Source organism: Vulpes lagopus, chromosome 4, assembly GCF_018345385.1.
Source record: "Vulpes lagopus strain Blue_001 chromosome 4, ASM1834538v1, whole genome shotgun sequence".
NCBI classification, from domain to species: Eukaryota; Metazoa; Chordata; class Mammalia; order Carnivora; family Canidae; genus Vulpes; species Vulpes lagopus.
Genome location: NC_054827.1, coordinates 74,679,046 through 74,696,851, shown reverse-complemented (window position 1 = coordinate 74,696,851; position 17,806 = coordinate 74,679,046). Strand labels below are relative to the sequence as shown.

Genomic DNA, 17,806 nt, shown 5'->3' with positions numbered 1-17,806 from the left:
TCACAAAGAAAAATTTTATGTTTATATTGTTTTATATACCATTTTTCTAATTCATGTACATACTTTTAAAGAGTCACTTTGTTTTCTAGTTTAGATTGTTTTTAAAACAGAGTTGCATGCATAGTTCTTCGGTAGCAGTAATGGTTTTTTTGTTTTTTAGCAGTAAAGTTTTTTATGTTCTTTCTCTTTAGTTCACATATTTGTTTTTCACTAACTTAGACATTTAGATAAGTAGGATTTTGTTCTATTTTTCCGGGTTTATGTTTTTTCTTAAGTAATTGAATCCTTAATTAAAAGTTCCATCAGGTTTGTTGTTGTTTTTTTCTACTAGGTTTTTAAACATTGAATCTGTAATATCCATAAGTTTTGTGTATGCTCTAAAACATAGTTAGATTACTGTTCGTATTTGTTGGTCATTTTATTGAATTGTGGCCATTGTTTATATTTTCTTTTTTTAACTGTAACTTATAATCTTTATATGATGCCTTTTCTATATCTAGAAACCACTGGATCTTTTTGTATTATGGCAAGAGATATTATGCCTAACAACAATAGTGACCAAGTTGGCATTAAAGATATACTTTGATTCATATTTTCATTAGGTTGTATGACTGGTCAGATTCTCAGAGTCTAAAAATAACAGGAAAGGCAATTCTTCTTGAAATCTTTTGGTCAGGAAATGAGGCCTCTGGGCTTTTGACCAAACCAGTAAATATGCTTTTGGAGTGGACTATATATTCTCACAAGGAAAAATGCAAGTCTAATGATGTAAGTAGAATTGATTTGTAAACGAATAATGGCCTGTTCTGCCTCTTTTGTCTTTATTCTTTGAACAATTTGAATAAAACTAAAATCTAACCAAATGTATCATTGTTTTCTATTTAGTTTATTTAGTTTTATTGTAAAAGATGCTTAGAGGCTGGTTTCTTCATCATCACATATTTCAGTATAGTAGCTGGGGAGTGTTATTTGATCATTAGTGCTAAGAAATCTGTATTCACTTATTCTAGATTTTTATTTTAATTTTGTGTGTTTCAATTCTTAAGGAACCTATTTTAAAAGGTTTTTAAAACTGATTTTTAAAACTGAATATATGCAGGATTTTTTGTGTACAAAGTTCTACTTGTTTTTAAAAATATCTTATGGAAATACAAGGCTATAAATGCATGTATTTTTATATCGCTTACTAGGCCTTGGGCTATAACATTTATACTCATTTTCCTCTAGGCTCCAAAAACCATGCTTCTGTATCTCAACTCTTTCTTTGGGGTCAGCAGATGTCCATAGGGGAAAGTCCACTAGTTTTGAGTGCCTGTTTGGCTTTTTACCTTCTTCCTAGATCTTGATTTAGCAATTCTTTATAACTTTCCAGAAGTTGTGTTTTACATAACAAGTTATCTTTGGGAAGATGTTTTACATATTTTATTCAACATTTTCAGTTTTCTTCTATAAGGTCGTTGATTTGAATTACTTAGGCCTCCATTACCAGAAACAGAAGTCCTTAATGGTTTTTAAAAATTCTGTTAGAGGGATGTCTGAGTCTTATAAAAAGAAATTTCTTTTTAGGGCCCTAAGTTTTCTTTAATTGGGCATTAAAAAAGGAGAATTATTTCTGTGTATAGCTACTCTTTGTGATCAAGTAGTTGAATTAGTGGCAGGAACCAAGTGAGTAGCCATTTTCTCATACATGTGTCTTGTTGAAAAAGAAATAAGGTTATACACATAGAAATCGAAAATATTCAACATAAATAGAACTATCTATAATTCCTTGCCAGTTGAGTTTAATACTTGTGTTATACTTCTAAGATAAAACTGATAACATTCTCATTAATTAACATCTGTCTTTGTATATACTTTTTAAAAAATATTTTATTTATTTATTCATGAGAGACAGAGGCAGGCAGATACATAGGCAGAGGAAGAAGCAGGCTTCATGCAGGGAGCCCGATGTGGGACTTGATCCTCGGTCTCCAGGATCACGCCCTGGGCCGAAGGCAGGCGCTCAACTGCTGAGCCACCCAGGCGTCCCTGTATATACTTTATAGACCATAGAATCATTGGAGATAGAAAATATGTTCTCATTATGGGGCATTTGTTTTTTATCCATTTGATTATATAAATTAAATTGCTTATTTGTAGCTGAAAACATTCACAAAACTGGTATCTTCACCATTGTACTAAATCACCAAAGGACTATCAAAAATAAGAATTTACTCAGGATATACTGATGTTTATAAAAACAGATTTATCCATGTTTAACTCGAAGACTTTTGTTCAAATTTATAAATAAACATATTTGGTGAATCAGTCTGCAATAAATTATAGCATCAGTCGAAATATTAGAACCAGCTTTAAACTTAGCAAATCATGTTTTATTTAACATTTGAATTGTGTAAATTCACAAAAATTGTTTTGTGTGTGTTACCTTATCTGCTAGAATTATTCTTGTACCTAATTAAATCTTTTTGGCAGTTTCCAATTTCAAGAATTCCATGCATGTTCACAGACATCATTTTCTGTACTGTAAAGCATTTGTTTCTTGATTTGCTGAGTTGAAGCATTCAATTTAAGTCATTAGCTAAACAGAAGTCCTCAGTTTATGCTAATATTGTTTTGTCATAATGTCAATCAGCAAGCGTTGCAGAGTGACACAAAGGCAGTGAATTTCATTGTCATTAATCTGAGAGAGCTTTGGGCTTTCCTTGGCAAAGAGCAGAGGTGAGCTGTGTCAAGGTTACGAAGGAGGTACAAATTTTGCAAAGCTTGGTGGTTAGTCCTACTTTTCTTTGCGATGTCCTTAAGTGCTATTTAATGATAACCCTACAATTGTAGGTAGAAATGGAAGCTACTTTGTATTTAAAGACAGGGAAATTGAGGCTAAAGAGTGTAACTAACTTGTTCAAGGTGTCACAGCCTGTTAGGGTAAAGCACTGCCTAGAGGCCATCTCAACTGCAGTTTACTTTTTCTTGTTTCAAACGCCAGTGTTTTAAACTGCTAGAGCACATTATGTGTATTATGTTTGCATCTTTCTGACATTGCATAAAGCCCTAACCTGAGAATCAGAAGGCCAAGATGGTAGTTTGTTCTTGATTATATACTAGTCAATTTTTTGGAAGATCACCACATTTATTAAATGGAGGTTATTTGTATTGGCAGATAATAGAGAACTCTATGAACAGAATGTCTGATAATAGACTTTAACACAGTAGGAAGGTGTTCTTACGTAAATATGTGTCATGTGCAACTCATGTCTTTCATTTCTTTGTTAATTCTCAAGGTTTTCTGTTCTTTCCACTTGAGCAAACTTCTCAGTATTCCAGAAAGCTTTCCTCTCTTTATGGTTTTTCTGCCATATTCTCACTAATCTAATTCTAAATCGTATATCTCCACTATGCTAGAAATAGTAGCATTATTTATACACTGTTGCAGTAAGTACAATCCATAGCGCGATGTCTTGGCCCTGTGGTTATAGTGAGTGTCATAGAGAAGAATATATTATAAAAGGATCTAAGAACCTGATTTGAAAGTATCTTTTTTTTTTTTAAGATTTTATTTATTAATTTGACAGCACAACAGGGCCAGTGGCAGAGGGAGAGGGAGAAACAGGCTCTCTGTCGAGCAGGGAGCCCGATGTGAGTCTTGATCCCAGGACCATGGGATCATGACCTGAGCTGATGGCAGATTTTTAACTAACTGAGTCACCGAGGTGCCCTTGGAAAGTGTCTTTTTATATAACAATTTACTTTTCTGAATATGTGGTAGTATGGATATTTAGCTAATGTCACACAGATAAGAATAATTTTGACAGTTCCTTTTCATGTTAAAGAAACTATAGTCCCTCCTTGCAAATACTGCAAGGACCACCTATCCTGTTTAATAGCAGTAATAAGGTAAATTGGGTAATAGGCAATATTGATACTAATTTGTAGTATCGCAGGTATGTATACATATATTTGTGTGTAAGGAAAGAGAAAGATGCCAACTGGTTGTTTTGTAGTTTGGTTTTGCTTTTTTAGTTGATGAGTGTTGGACTATGGTTTATATGAGGCTTAGCTCTATGGACTAAGCTCCTTTTTCCCTATCCAGAGTCTTAGGACCACAGATCTGAAGTGATCCTGATTTACTCTACTCTTGGAATGGGGAATATTTCAAGAAATCAAAATTTACCAGTCTCTTGCTTCCTTCCTGGGTAGGATCATTGCTGATATTCAGATATACTTGTTGTTGCAAAGAGCATTCTGTGACATGGATCTTGATAGGATTTATTTTTAGTTTAAATGTAGGTTTTCACTCTCCTGTTTTAATTCTCTTGATGAATTTTGAACCATGAGAAATAAAACTTGGTCGAGTGACTATCTCCATGTTGGCTTTACAAAGTAAGAACTTGGCTCCCTGCAAACCACTTTGATAACTGGCTAAGATTCCATGCATAAGGGAGTGAGTTCTGGTCAGTTTATGGCTTAGACCCTATCATGGTACTAGGGGGAGGAGTTGGTACCTTCCCAGCCAGCTGATAGAGCCAGTCCTTCTGGCTGCTGGTGCTTCCCAAGTCATACAGCTGCATCTGTAAGACTTAAGCCCACCTATTTAATCAAGGTGGGAGAGAGGGTGGTGCTGACACCCATTTATGAATCCTGACCTGGAAGATTCAGGCTGTGGTCAAGGTTCTGTATCTTGGCTCCTGGTGATATTAGAGGAAAGGCAGTGCTTCCCTAATCATGCAGCTTAAAATCTCCTCAGCCCCATTCTTCATAGTCCCTCTTTCAAAATCTAGTATCCAGCCTGGCTTAATGCAGTGAATTCCACACAGTGTGATAGAGCAGCAGGGAACTTGCACACCTACCTAAGCATCTTGCCTCTGGGTTTTTCCTTGGTAAAAACTATTTCAGCAAGCCTAATCCATGGGCTGCTTAACCATTTACCCTTGTTTGGACAGCAAGCCAGGACTAGAACTTAAGTTTTGAAATCACTTAACTAGGGGATCCCTGGGTGGCTCAGTGGTTTGGCACCTACCTTTGGCCCAGGGCCGTGATCTTGGAATCCTGGGATCAAGTCCCACGTCGGGCTCCCTGCATGGAGCCTGCTTCTGCCTTTCCCTGTGTCTCTGTCTCTCTGTCTCTCTGTCTCTCTCTCTCTCTCTGTCTCTCATGAATAAATAAATAAAATCTTAAAATAAAAAAAAAAAGAAATCACTTAACTAATAACTTCTTATAATGAATCCATGATGCCCTTATGAAATATTGTATAACATAAGAACCTTGTCTGCTGAGGGCAGGAGAAATAAATCCAGTAGTAACTAATGGGTAGAGATTTCTCTGTCCCTAATCCTACATTAGGCATAATATAGTTGCAGACTTAGCACTCAGAATCTATTCAGATGCAATATTTATTAAAACCTTTTCGCATGTTTTCTAACTGTTAATTTGATGATTTTTTTCACACAGAACAAATAACCAAAAATAAAGGAATTTCAACTACTTTTAATGTCTTTGTGAAAAAGTGTTAATATTTAAATCAAAGGTGTCTAAAAATTATTTTTGTACCTCTTCACCTTCATAGTTTATGGATTAGAAAGATATTTTTCCATATTAGGGTAAGGCACACTTACTGTAATTAAAAATTTGTATGCTTGCCATATTTTTTATAGGAATTTAATAATGCTTATTATAGAGTGATGATAGAGAACTATTCATTCTTTAAAATACATCTTTATACATTTCTAAGGTAATGACATTTGATACAATTTAATTGGAATTTGATCCAATCTGTTTCTGCATTTATAACAGAAAGGACAATCATATTTGTGAAAGTTTTTATTCATTGTGTTTTTTAAGTCTTTTTCTGGAAAATGCCATTCGGATAAACATAAAGTCAATTATATATATATATATATATATATATATATATATATATATATATATATATTAATCTATTTTATATATATATATAAACACCAGGAGTGGCTAAGTCTATCTTTTTTTATAATCCTATATTCCTGTTAACAGAAATCCACAGACACCAACATACGCCAGATACTTCTTCATCGTTCTGTTGGAATTATTGCCATACTAAAGCACTTGACACTATTGAATGTTATTTAGAAGTTTATTGTAAGCTATCTGTATATAAGTCCTGGAGATTTTGTTTTATAAACTGTTTATGTCTTGTGTCTATAAGGATGTAGATATGGATAGGAGGAGGAAGAAGAAAGAGAAGCAGAGAATGAAGAGAGCTTGCCAGGGTTTCAGGAATACTTTTTAGTATGAACATACCCTGTATTTTTAAATAGCTAAGTTTTGCCTCAACAAGTATTCAAAATAAACACTGATAAAGAAATACATATTTTAATATGTTTTACTAATATTTTTCCCATCATAATATTAGGTCTTCAAACATGAATTAGCTTATTTACTGACTGGAATTCTTGGAGCAGCAATAGATTATTGGATCTTCCTTGGTCTTAAGAAGGGTAAAAATGTGATGCGACATATGTCTGATGACTTGGGAAGTTATGTTTCCCTTTCGTGTGATGGTAAGTGTATCTGTATTATGTTTCTCTTAGACCTATTGTGTGATTTTCCTTTAAGCAGTCTGTAATATTTAACATATATCCGTATGAAACGTTTGAAAAAAAATTCCATATACACTCAAATGTGTAGGTATATATATATACACACAGACACACTTAACTTTTTCATCTTTTTCTTTTAGTAATTTCTAAGTATTTTTACATAGTCGAACTCATGTCATTTGTATTCTTGTTTTCCTGTTACATGAGCCTTCACCCCCCCATACACATCATTTATTATTCAAAATATTATTTTGATGATTTCATAAAATTTGAATGTTAAAGTATAGAAAATTGTACCTGGAAATAAATTATTGTATATATACATATAATATTATTGTTTTCCTTAATCATATAACTAAAAATTATAAGTAAACTACCCTATGCAAGTAAACATATGTCTATTTTGTTTTGTTTTTTTTTTCCATTAACTAGACAAATTTAAATCATTTTAATTTTATTCTCTTTTCATTGAAGAAATAGGGTTTTTTATGTATGGTGTTTTGGAATTTTACATGGTAACTATTTTTAGTCCCTTTAATACTTCTAATGGTTCAAGTTAAGTAGAAAGCATTATCTTATTATATGTGCTATATGAACAGTTCTCAGGTCTCTTCCTGCATAAATACTTAAAATGAAATTCATTGACTCAGAATACTATGTTATAAAGCCACTTGCATTACTTTGGGTTATATCGCTACTTAAAACACTTGCCCTGTGTACCTGTTGCTGTATAATTTTTCTTCTTATAAAAGCTGCTACTGATTCTTTCCCACTGAGTCTGGTGATCTAGCAAATGAACATGAATGAAGCAAAAAGAAATAACTTACATAAAATTTTCTCACTCTTTCTTTTTCCCCCATCATCTATTCTGATTTTAAATTTTTCTCTAAAATAAGTGGGATGAGGAATATCACTTAAGCGATGTGATAACAGAACTCATTTTCACATGCTCACCTTATATAAAAGGTTCTACCGAACTCTTGGTTTCCAGAGTGAAGGAGGCTTCCAAAAGAACTGAGGTACATTCCTGAACTTTAAAGTCAGTTTAGAGAATTTTGAATCTTTTTCTCTTTCTCTTTTGTACCCTAACTTCCTAAAGTGAACATATTGTTTAAAACAAGTGAGTTTTTTGTGGCCCTCCAATAAAAAAGTTCATTTTTATATTCTTTAAAAATTTTAGACTGCCAAATACTCCTTTTTGTTACACATGTGTTTCAGTGCATTAGGTTTTATGTAAAAGAAAAAGTTCTTGAATATACTGTCAATCACTTTAATACTTTAAAGAGAGATTCTAGAATAGGAATCCAGGATTAAAACTGGTTTCAGGATTTATTCGATGATGCCCTCGGCAAAGAGATCTCTTTTTATACTACTGAAGTTAGAAGATTTTTATCTAGAGCATTTTAACTTTTTTTTTTCTCATTGAGCTGAGGGGTGATTACTGTTCCTTTTGTGGAGTAGCTGTCCTTTGTTGGATGACTCTTTAACATTTCTTAGCTCAAATTCAATTTTCCTTTAGAATCTTTCATTATTTCTTTCACACCATTCATACTAGGTAGTTCTTTTGTTGTTTTAGAAAAAACAAATTTCTGTCATCATTTGCTAGCATCAGAATTAAACATTCAGCTGAAAGGATTCCCCTGTTTTTATCCCATAATGAAACTTCTTTGAGTTAGGGGACCCAAGACAGGATTAGCAGTGGCTTTAGAGACTTTAATGACTTTAGAGTCAGTATAGTTATATGTGTTGTTTCTGGTATGTGTTGGTTGCCTTTGGGAAATACAATTTATCTTATTGTTTAGCCAAACGTAGAAAATAAGAGCCTGTACTAATAGGTTTTCACTATATATAAAACATCAGCTTCAATGGTTGCTTCTCTTGTATTCTGAATTTCCCATTATTAAAGAAAGGTACTGTTATCCACCTTACAAATGACATATAAGATAAAGGGTTAGTATCCAAGATCTATAAAGAACTTATTAAATTCAACACCCAAAAAACAAACAATCCAATCATGAAATGGGCAAAAGACATGAACAGAAATTTCACCAAAGAAGACATACACATAACCAACAAGCAAATGAGAAAATATTCTTCATCACTTGCCATCAGGGAAATACAAATCAAAACCACAATGAGATACCACCTCTCACCAGTGAGAAGGGTGAAAATTAACAAGATAGGAAACAACAAATGTTGGAGAGAATGTGGAGAAGAGGGAACCCTCTTGCACTATTGGTGGGAATGCAAACTGGTACAGCCACTCTGGAAAACAGTGTGGAGGTTCCTCAAGAAGTTAAAAATAGAGCTACCCTGGGATCGCTGGGTGGCTCAGTCGTTTAGCGCCTGCCTTTGGCCCAGGGCATGATCCTGTAGTCCCAGGATCGAGTCCTGCATCAGGCTCCCTGTATGGAGGCTGCTACTCCCTCTGCATGTATCTCTGCCTCTCTCTCTCTCTGTGTCTCTCATGAATATACAAATAAAATCTTAAAAAAAAAAAAAAAAATAGAGCTATCCTATGACCAAGCAATTGAATTACTGGGTATTTGCCCCAAAGATACTGATGTAGTAAAACTCCAGGACATCTGTGCCCCAATGTTTATAGCAGCAGTGTCCACAACAGCCAAACTCTGGAAGGAGCCACGATGTCCTGCAACAGATGAATGGATAAAGAAGATGTGGTCTATATATACAATGGAATATTACTCAACCATAACAAAGGACAATTACCCACCATTTGCTTTGACATGGATAGAACTGGGGGGTATTATGCTGAGTGAAGTGAGTCAGTCGGAGAAGGACAGTCACCTTATGGTTTCACTCATATGTGGAATGTAAAAAATAGTGAAAAGGATTATAAGGGAAAGGAGGGGAAATGAGTGGGAAAAATTAGAGACGGTGACAAAACATGAGAGACTCCTAACCCTGGGTAATGAACAAAGGGTAGTGGAAGGGGGAGGTGGACAAGGGTTTGGAGTAACTGGGTGATGGGCACTTGAGGGCACTTGATGGGATGAGCACTGGGTGTTACACTGTATGTTGGCAAATTGAACTTCAATTTAAAAAAATAAAACTTTATTTCTAAAGTGGTTCGAGTTCCTATCTTCATAGTTTTTTTGTTAGTGTGTCTTGATTTTTTTTACCTTTGTCAAGAAACAAATCAGGTGAAGTTTATATTTAAGGGATCAGTAGCTTTTCTACAGCTATTATGCAGGATTAAAGTGTTTATTATGGACTTTGTAGAATAATACTTTTATTTGTCAAATGGACAAGGTGTTCTAATATTGTCCTTTTTGTCAGTATGTTGATACTTTGATGAAGAACCATTTCTTTTTCTCTGTAGATAACCTCCCCCCCATTCCATCTCTCCCCTTTTTTTCTTTCAGTTGTTTTTTTTTTTTTTTTTTTTAGATTTATTATTTATTTAAGAGAGACAGCGAGAAGAAGGGGAGAGGCAGAAAGAGAGGGAAAGAGAGTCTCAAACAGACTCTGCCCCTAGGTGGGTGGCCCAACATGGGGCTCAATCCTACAACCATGAGATGAGGACCTGAGCTGAAACCAAGAGTTGGTCACTTAACACACTGAGCCATCCAGGCACCCTTCTTTGCACTATTCTTTAGCTCACTTAGTATCTTTTGCTTTTCCTAAGTAACTAGTAAAGATGTTGTAGCTTGGCTGTTATATGACATCCAGTTGAAGGTCCATCTTTCTCGTTTTGGCCAACAGTACATTTTTGTTTTTTCTTAGTGCAAAAATACAAAATTCATATTGTGATACTACTCAGATCTATTAATTTTAGTTTAGTAAAACTGTTGTTAGTTTTTGTTTTGTAGAAAATTAAAGAAGATATTTCAGTAGGTAAGTAAAATCCTGTCTCCTTTCTGTCAGATCTCCTGTCCATCAACCAACAGAAATGTCATCCTCTTATTTCTGAACACTTTGAACAGAAAGTTTTCTTACCTCTCTTCCTATATTTTAAGATCAAGCAATCTAAAAGGGTTTGAGGGTTTGTTTTTTTTTTTATGCCTAATTGAAATTCCTGGTAAATTGGCTTGAAGTAGGGGTTGGCAAATTTTTGTGTGTTTGTGGTACCACATAGTAAGTATTGTTGGCTCTACAGCTCACAGTCTGTCCCAGCAACTCAGCTCTGCATTTGTAGGAAGAGCAGCCATACACAATACATAAATGGACATGGCTGTGTTCCAGTGAAACTTTATTTATAACCTTGTCACCCTCTCTAATTTTTCTTCTTTATTTATAAAGAAGAACTTTTAGTTCTTCTTAACTTTATTTAAGACAGCAAGACAATGTTTCCTAATTTCTAACTTAAATTTCTCCTGTTTTTAGTGGGAAGAAAATATCTCATCACAATCTATTGTTTTTTTGATATCTTCAGAGAACCTTAATAAAACTTCCTTTGCCCTTCTCAGGCTACATCTTTATTTTTTCCTGATAGTTTTTCCAAACCTTTATTCACTTTTGTTTTTTAAATCTTTAATCCCTCTGCATGCTTTAGACCTCTTCCATCAATATATTTTCATAATTTTACTAAGTATCTCATCAAAATGTTTCCATTCTCTCCATATATTCATCAGTTTTTTATTGCCACTCTACCATGCATTGATCTAAATGCCATGTATAGTGGAGGGTGGAAACAAAACATGGTCCTTAATTTTTTGGAGCTTTTGGTGAAAGAAACAGACTACAATTAGATTAATATAAATACATCATTTAAAAATGCTAAGTGCTTCAAATAAGAAAAACTAGCTGTTGAGAGAAGTGAACTTACCCCTCACATCAGATATTCATGGAAAGCAGTACCTAAAGGATAAGTAGGGGTTTTACGGAATCAGGGAATTGTCTCCCATTAGAAAATAAATACAACATTTATACTAAAACCGAGATAGGAAGAAGTGAAGCCTGTTTGAAATTTTTTTTAAAGATTTTATTTATTTATTTATTTATTTATTTATTTATTTATGACACACAGAGAGGCAGAGACACAGGCAGAGGGAGAAGCATGGTAGCTGGCTGCTGACAAGATGCAAGAAGAGTGAATAAAGGCAAAGAAAGTGGAGATCAAAGCCATGTTGAAGAGTCTGAAGCCATTTTATTTAATAAGAGAGTGGCAAGACGTGATAAACTTTTTGAAAAAGATGATCTAGGCTTAGTGCTCTAGAGTTACTGCTATCTACCAGTCATTCATTCACACTCATTTATCTTTCAAATACTGTTTGTTCTCTGTAAGTCAGTGTGACCTATAACCTGTGAGGGACACAAAAATGATCTTGCCCTTAAAAGTCTTACGGTCCAGTGGCTTAGTTTCTTGTGTTCTGTTGTTCATGTCTTTATTTATTATTCCCTTTAAATGTGTTACTAATCATGTGAAGATCTGTTCTAGTTAGTGTTTTTTATCTTTTTCAAAGCTATCCAGTGCACTTTCTGGATGAATAAAATTTGAATCATCTCCTTTGAACTGTACAGTGCAGTTATTTCTGCTTTGTTTTTGCCTCTGCTTAGAAGTGATACGTTAAGAGATCAATTGGTTGTAGTAAATCCTGTGATGATAAGTTTTTTTTTTAAATCTGTAACTAGAGATTTAATATTCGAAAGAATTCTTTCAGAATAGAAAAATGTTTTGCAAACCATGTTATCAGATGAGGGGTTAATATTCAAAATATATAAGGAACTAACAAAACTTTTAATGGCAGACAAGCAATCTATTAAAATTTGGGCAGAAGAACTAAAGAGACATTTTTCCAGAAAAGACCTCAAAATGGCCAACAGATGTGTGAAAAGATGCTCGGTATCACTAATCAAGAGATGCAAATCAAAACAAAATTGAGATAACACCTTATACACCAGTTAGAATGGATATCATCAAGAAGACAAGTGCTGCCAAGAACGTGTTTAAAAAAAAAAAAAAAAAAAGGAAACCTTTATATACTGTTAGTGGGAGTGTAGAGTAGTCCCAGTATCATGGACAATAATATGGAGGTTCTTCAAATTAAAACTGATCTACTACACAATTCAGCAGCGTCTTTGGGTTCATACCTAAAGAAAATGAAAACAGGATTTCGATGAGGTTACTCATGCCCATGTTTGTCATAGCGTTATTCACAACAGCCAAGATAGGGAAGAACGCAAATACCCATGATTAGATGAATGGATGAAAAAGATGTGGTGTACGTATATATACTGTGGAGTATTATTTAGCCATGATAAAGGATACCCTGCCATTCAAAGCAACATGGCTGGACCTTGAGTGCATTACATTAAGCGAGAAGTCACACAGAGAAAGACAAGTACTATATGGTATTACTTGTGGAATCTTAAAAAATCAAATCTGTAAAAACCATAAAACCCAGTAAAATTGATGTGATCTAACATTGGGGTCCTGGACCAAACAATCAAGAAAGAATTCTTGAGACCTCTTTGGTGCAAAAAAAGGTAGTTTTATTAAAGCACAGGGTCAGTACCTGTGGGCAGAAAAAGCTGCCCTGGGATTGTGAGAAGTAACTGATCATATACTTTTAAGTTGGGGGGGCGAGGTGTAAGTCTCTAAGGAATTTGGAAGCAAGGTTGGTAGGATATTGAGGGACTAGCTGGTTTTAAATAAAGGTGATTTACTACAGTCTAGTAAAACCTTAGGAGACCCATCAGATGTTTATCTGTGGGCCATATGTTTAGAGGATCATTGTTACAGTAGTATAATGATGCTATATAGTATTACTTCAGTGGTAATCACGTTACAATATATAAATGTATCAAAGTGACAGGCTGTACACCTTAAATTTATAAAATATAATGATTAAAATCTTATGATCATTCTTCAGTTTACTGCTTGCACAGTTTCAATAATACTTACAGTCTATAGGTTGTGAGTAGTCAGTTGTAACAAAAGGTTGTAAATAACTCCTGTTTTCTAGTTGTTATAAATTGCATCGCAGTTGAGGCCATTTTGGAAAGGTTTTTAATTCATCAGCCTCCTGTATGTATGGGGCTAGGTGGATCTACTTAACATCTTTGTGTAGCCATTTGCCTATATAGCAAAATGTGCCTCAGGGCAAGAACTTCAGGTCTTTTAGCAAGGCAGAGTTTCTAGCTTAGCCTGGGCACTTTTTATATTTTGGGCTGAATAATTCTTTGTTGTTGGGGACTGTCTCCGTGAACTGTGAATTGTAGGGCGTTAAGTAGTTAGTATCTGTGGCTTTTGACCACTGGATGCCAATAATGCTTCCCACTGTAGTTGTGACAACCAAATATTGCCAAATGTTCCCTGGGGGAAAATTCTCTAACCACTTAGTCATTCTTTATCACTCCCCATCCCCCCTTTACCACCCTCCCCTAACTGAACAAATCAGTTAAGAACTGCAGGAATACCATCGCTTAGCTTTTTGGTAAGACATCTGAGCAAGAAAGGACTTTAATTGGTTGCCTGGAATCTTTTCACCCTAAAGAAATTCAGCCCCTGAGTACAGAGGTCAAGTTTTATACTTTATATTAATACTTAGTTTATCATTCTGTTCAATTTTTAAAATGCATTTAACACGTTATGTTTGTTTTGCTAATTTTGCTGATTTTTTTCTAGTTATTTTTCCAGTGTTAGTAGTGAAGGGAAACAAAATGTGCCACCTTAGATTATTGATGCATGTGGATTGAATCCTTGTGGATTATTTTGAGCTAAAGACAGTTGAGGACCAACAGGCTTTAGGGAAGAGCTTTTTACCTTAACTTCCTATAGAATTTAAGTAACTCCTTCCTGGACCAGGCCTTCTATACAAAGAGTATAGGCTAGGAGTAGTAAACCGGGACTAGCTTGGCAGTGCCTATTTGTTGAGATTTCTCTATGTGTCTCGTTGTTTTTGCATAGCATGACAAACATTTGTTTACCAAACATTTGCTTTTCCCATCTTCCTGTGACATGGCTTCTTTATCTTTGAATCTCCACTCACTACTCAGTTTCCTTAGCTCAGGATACCATAAAAGCCTCAGTTGAGCCTCAACCGCTTCAGTGTCTTTGAACCTTTTCTGAGGCTCCTATATGCAAGGAATTTAACTTGTTTTTCTCCTGTTAATCTTTCTCATGTCAATTTAATTAATAGACCAGCCAACAGAATCTAGAAGGGTTAACGGAAAATTTTTCCTCCCCTACAGTTGATCACAGAGAGTAATTTTACTGCTCTCTCTGTGGCTCCTCTGTCTGAGAGATCCTGGGACCATTGACAGAAAGCCAGCAGAAGATCATTCTTACCATGTCAGTGTCCCAGATCTCTGCCTACAGGATCCAGTGGAAGCAAGAATGTTGGAGTTCTCTTTTTCTTTTTCTAAATTTATATTAGCAGGAGAAAATATTTGTGAAACTAGTTCTTCGCATATAGTGACTCTGTTAATGGTCTGTTATGAGTAGTCTTGGTTTTTATTGATCATTTTCCTCCCAGAGATGGTCACTTTTTCTTTGTCTCTCTGTTGTGTTGCTGTAAGTAGGAAAACCATAGGGTATAACACAGGCATAAGCCCTCTAAACCTGCTGTTTTGAGCCGCTGGCTTCACAGACTGGTGAGTTCATGGTTCTCATCAAATAGGTGTCTGTTTTAGACAAACTTTGTTGTGGGTTAACATGCACATAAGGTAAAGGCTTTTGGAAGCCAAACCTGCAGATTTGGTGGGGATGGGTCAAGCATTTAAAGACTATTAGACTACAATTAGACTATTAGGCTACTGCTCACTACCTAATTCAGTGACTCCTATGTTAGGATAAGTTGGTCCCAGAACAGGTTGGATTGACACTAAGTCATGCACCAATCTCAAGACAATTTCTATGCAATGAGATACTTTGTAAAAACAAAACAAAACCTTGCAATCCCCAACTGAGCCGCACATCCCTATTAAGTAATCTCTGGCTCTGAGAGACCCAAGGCTCAGTTAGTGTATAACTGAGAAAAACTAGATGAAGTTTTCCTTTTGTCTTATTCTGTGTCTTGAGAGCTTGGCTTTGTGACCAGTGAGAATATTCTCCCATCGTTTCTGCCAGCTGGTAGGTGTGCATACCAGCATGCATCTTGGTGGCCAGTTGAATAGACTGGGGTTCTGAGACATGAGGTCATAAGCAGCACTCTCTTTGTCTGACTGTGCAAGCTGTGAGGGGAGTTTGTCATGAGAGGTCCAGTCCATAAGGGGCTTTAGTCATCTCAACCTTTGTTGTTTTGTTACTGCTAGAAAAGTCCCATTCCAGTAGTGTCTGCCCATTGTGACAGATTAGCATGTCTGTGACCAGAGACACTATTTTCACTATACCATTTTTACTGTAACAACCTTTGTAGACTCTCTGAGTGATCTTGGATCACAGCAGCTGCATCTTCTGTACCCACTTGTAACAGGGATGTCTCTTGTGTCCATGGTGAAGATGGATTCTAAGTATAGAAAGTTTCCTCTGGGTCTTTCCACAAAAAGACTTACTGGTTTGAGTATAAGATCCCTCTTGTCAATGGCAGGACAATAGATCGTACAGTGCACATCCCATGTAAATAGTGCACATCCCATATAAATTTCCCATCTTAAATTTCAGCCCCATTTCCTCAGCAAATTCCCTTAACTCCCCAAATTCCTGGGTTCCCCCCAAATTCCTTAAACACCCAGCTACCTGTATTAACTTTCCTTTTCCTAAAGATCTTTTCCTAAAAGATTGACCTAGAGCTTTCCAGCCTGATCTGTAAGCCTAGAGTGTTTTGGTTACTAGTGTAAATGCTGAAGGCAAGGAAGTAAATTTAAATAGAAGTGCCTGTGATGGGCAGTGGGATTCCCTTGGCTATTTCTTAAAGTTCCTCCTACTTCACAGGGCTCTGTAATCAGGCCCTGCCAGCTTCTAGCCTTCCTATACAGTGTCCCTTGAAGATATGTACTGGACCCCTACTGCAAAGAATTCGTAAGCCATGAACCACCAGCAAATCTTTTATGTGATAAAGCCCTCTTATGTCTACTTTCAGAAGACTTACAAATTTAGAGAGCAGAAAGATGAGTGGCCATTTACAACCCCACTACAAAGGACCTTGATTAGCTGCAAAAGGGTGTTTTCTCCTTCCATAGTTGTACTGTAGTTAACTGACAAGCCAGGTGGATCTTTGATGAAAAATATACCTCTCTGAGGAGACAGATGACCAGAGTATCTCTTAGACCCTCCTACAAAAGATCAGCAGATGGCCTGAAGGCTGATGTTCAGGGTCTCATAGAAGCAATAATAGAGACTTTTTCTCCTAAGATGAATTGGTGGAAGGTTGAATTGTGCAATCAGAAAGAAGCCCTTTACGTTTTAAAATGCATTACAGAAGCTTTACAGACGTGTATTGCACTAAACCCTGAATCTGTAGATCTAGAAATCTTTAGGTTTCTATCTTAGTTGGAAATCTTTTCCATCATATAAGTCCTTATCTTACAGGTCTTTGCCAAACCAGAAATGAAGCCCTAGAAACAATTACCATCCCCAGATCTTCTATACAAGTCTTAAAATACTTGTAGGTATTATAAGAGATTGGGACATTGAAAATAGAAAAAGAAAAATTTAAATAGCAACCACCCTACATCTCTGCTAATAGGCAAATATGCCCCAAAAGCTCCGTCTTTGGAGAAAACTTGGATACTCGCTTCTCTGATGTAAATTTTCTACACCCATATATTCTAAGACCCAAGAGCCATTCTTTGAAATGCAAACTTTTGGGAGAAGTTTTTTGTTTTTTTGTGTTTTTGTTTTTATCAGAAGTAGTCCACAAAGGAACTGTTTGGAAATAAAGCTAATAAAAAAATCTTAAATGTCATTTCCATAAATACTGAAGAGCTTTAGCCATCTGAGCAGGTGAACTTATTCCACTTGTCAAAACAAAATTTGGATCTAACTGCTCTTTTATAAACTAGCGAGTTTTACATTATACCCATCTCCTGGCTAAAATTTTAAAACATAAACTGTTGGGGATCCCTGGGTGGCGCAGCGGTTTGGCGCCTGCCTTTGGCCCAGGGCGCGATCCTGGAGACCCTGGATCGAATCCCACGTCGGGCTCCCGGTGCATGGAGCCTGCTTCTCCCTCCGCCTGTGTCTCTGCCTCTCTCTCTCTCTCTCTGTGACTATCATAAATAAAAATAAAAAAAAAAAAAAAATTGAAAAAAAAAAAAAAAAAATTTAAAACATAAACTGTTAAGGGTGTTTGCAGGTGTGTGTGTGTGTGTGTGTGTGTGTGTGTGTG

At 35.6% G+C, this 17,806-nt stretch overlaps 1 protein-coding gene across 5 annotated transcripts in view; it reads left to right on the top strand.

The window, feature by feature from the left end:
* Nucleotides 1-17,806, top strand: part of SLF1 (SMC5-SMC6 complex localization factor 1) — a 79,788-nt gene that overhangs the window by 47,669 nt on the left and 14,313 nt on the right. For all 5 annotated transcript variants that reach the window (XM_041752623.1, XM_041752624.1, XM_041752627.1 and 2 more), the window contains exons 14-15: nucleotides 603-768; nucleotides 6,386-6,533. In XM_041752623.1, the coding sequence (XP_041608557.1) occupies nucleotides 603-768; nucleotides 6,386-6,533 (314 nt within the window). The remainder of the gene's footprint in view (nucleotides 1-602; nucleotides 769-6,385; nucleotides 6,534-17,806) is intronic.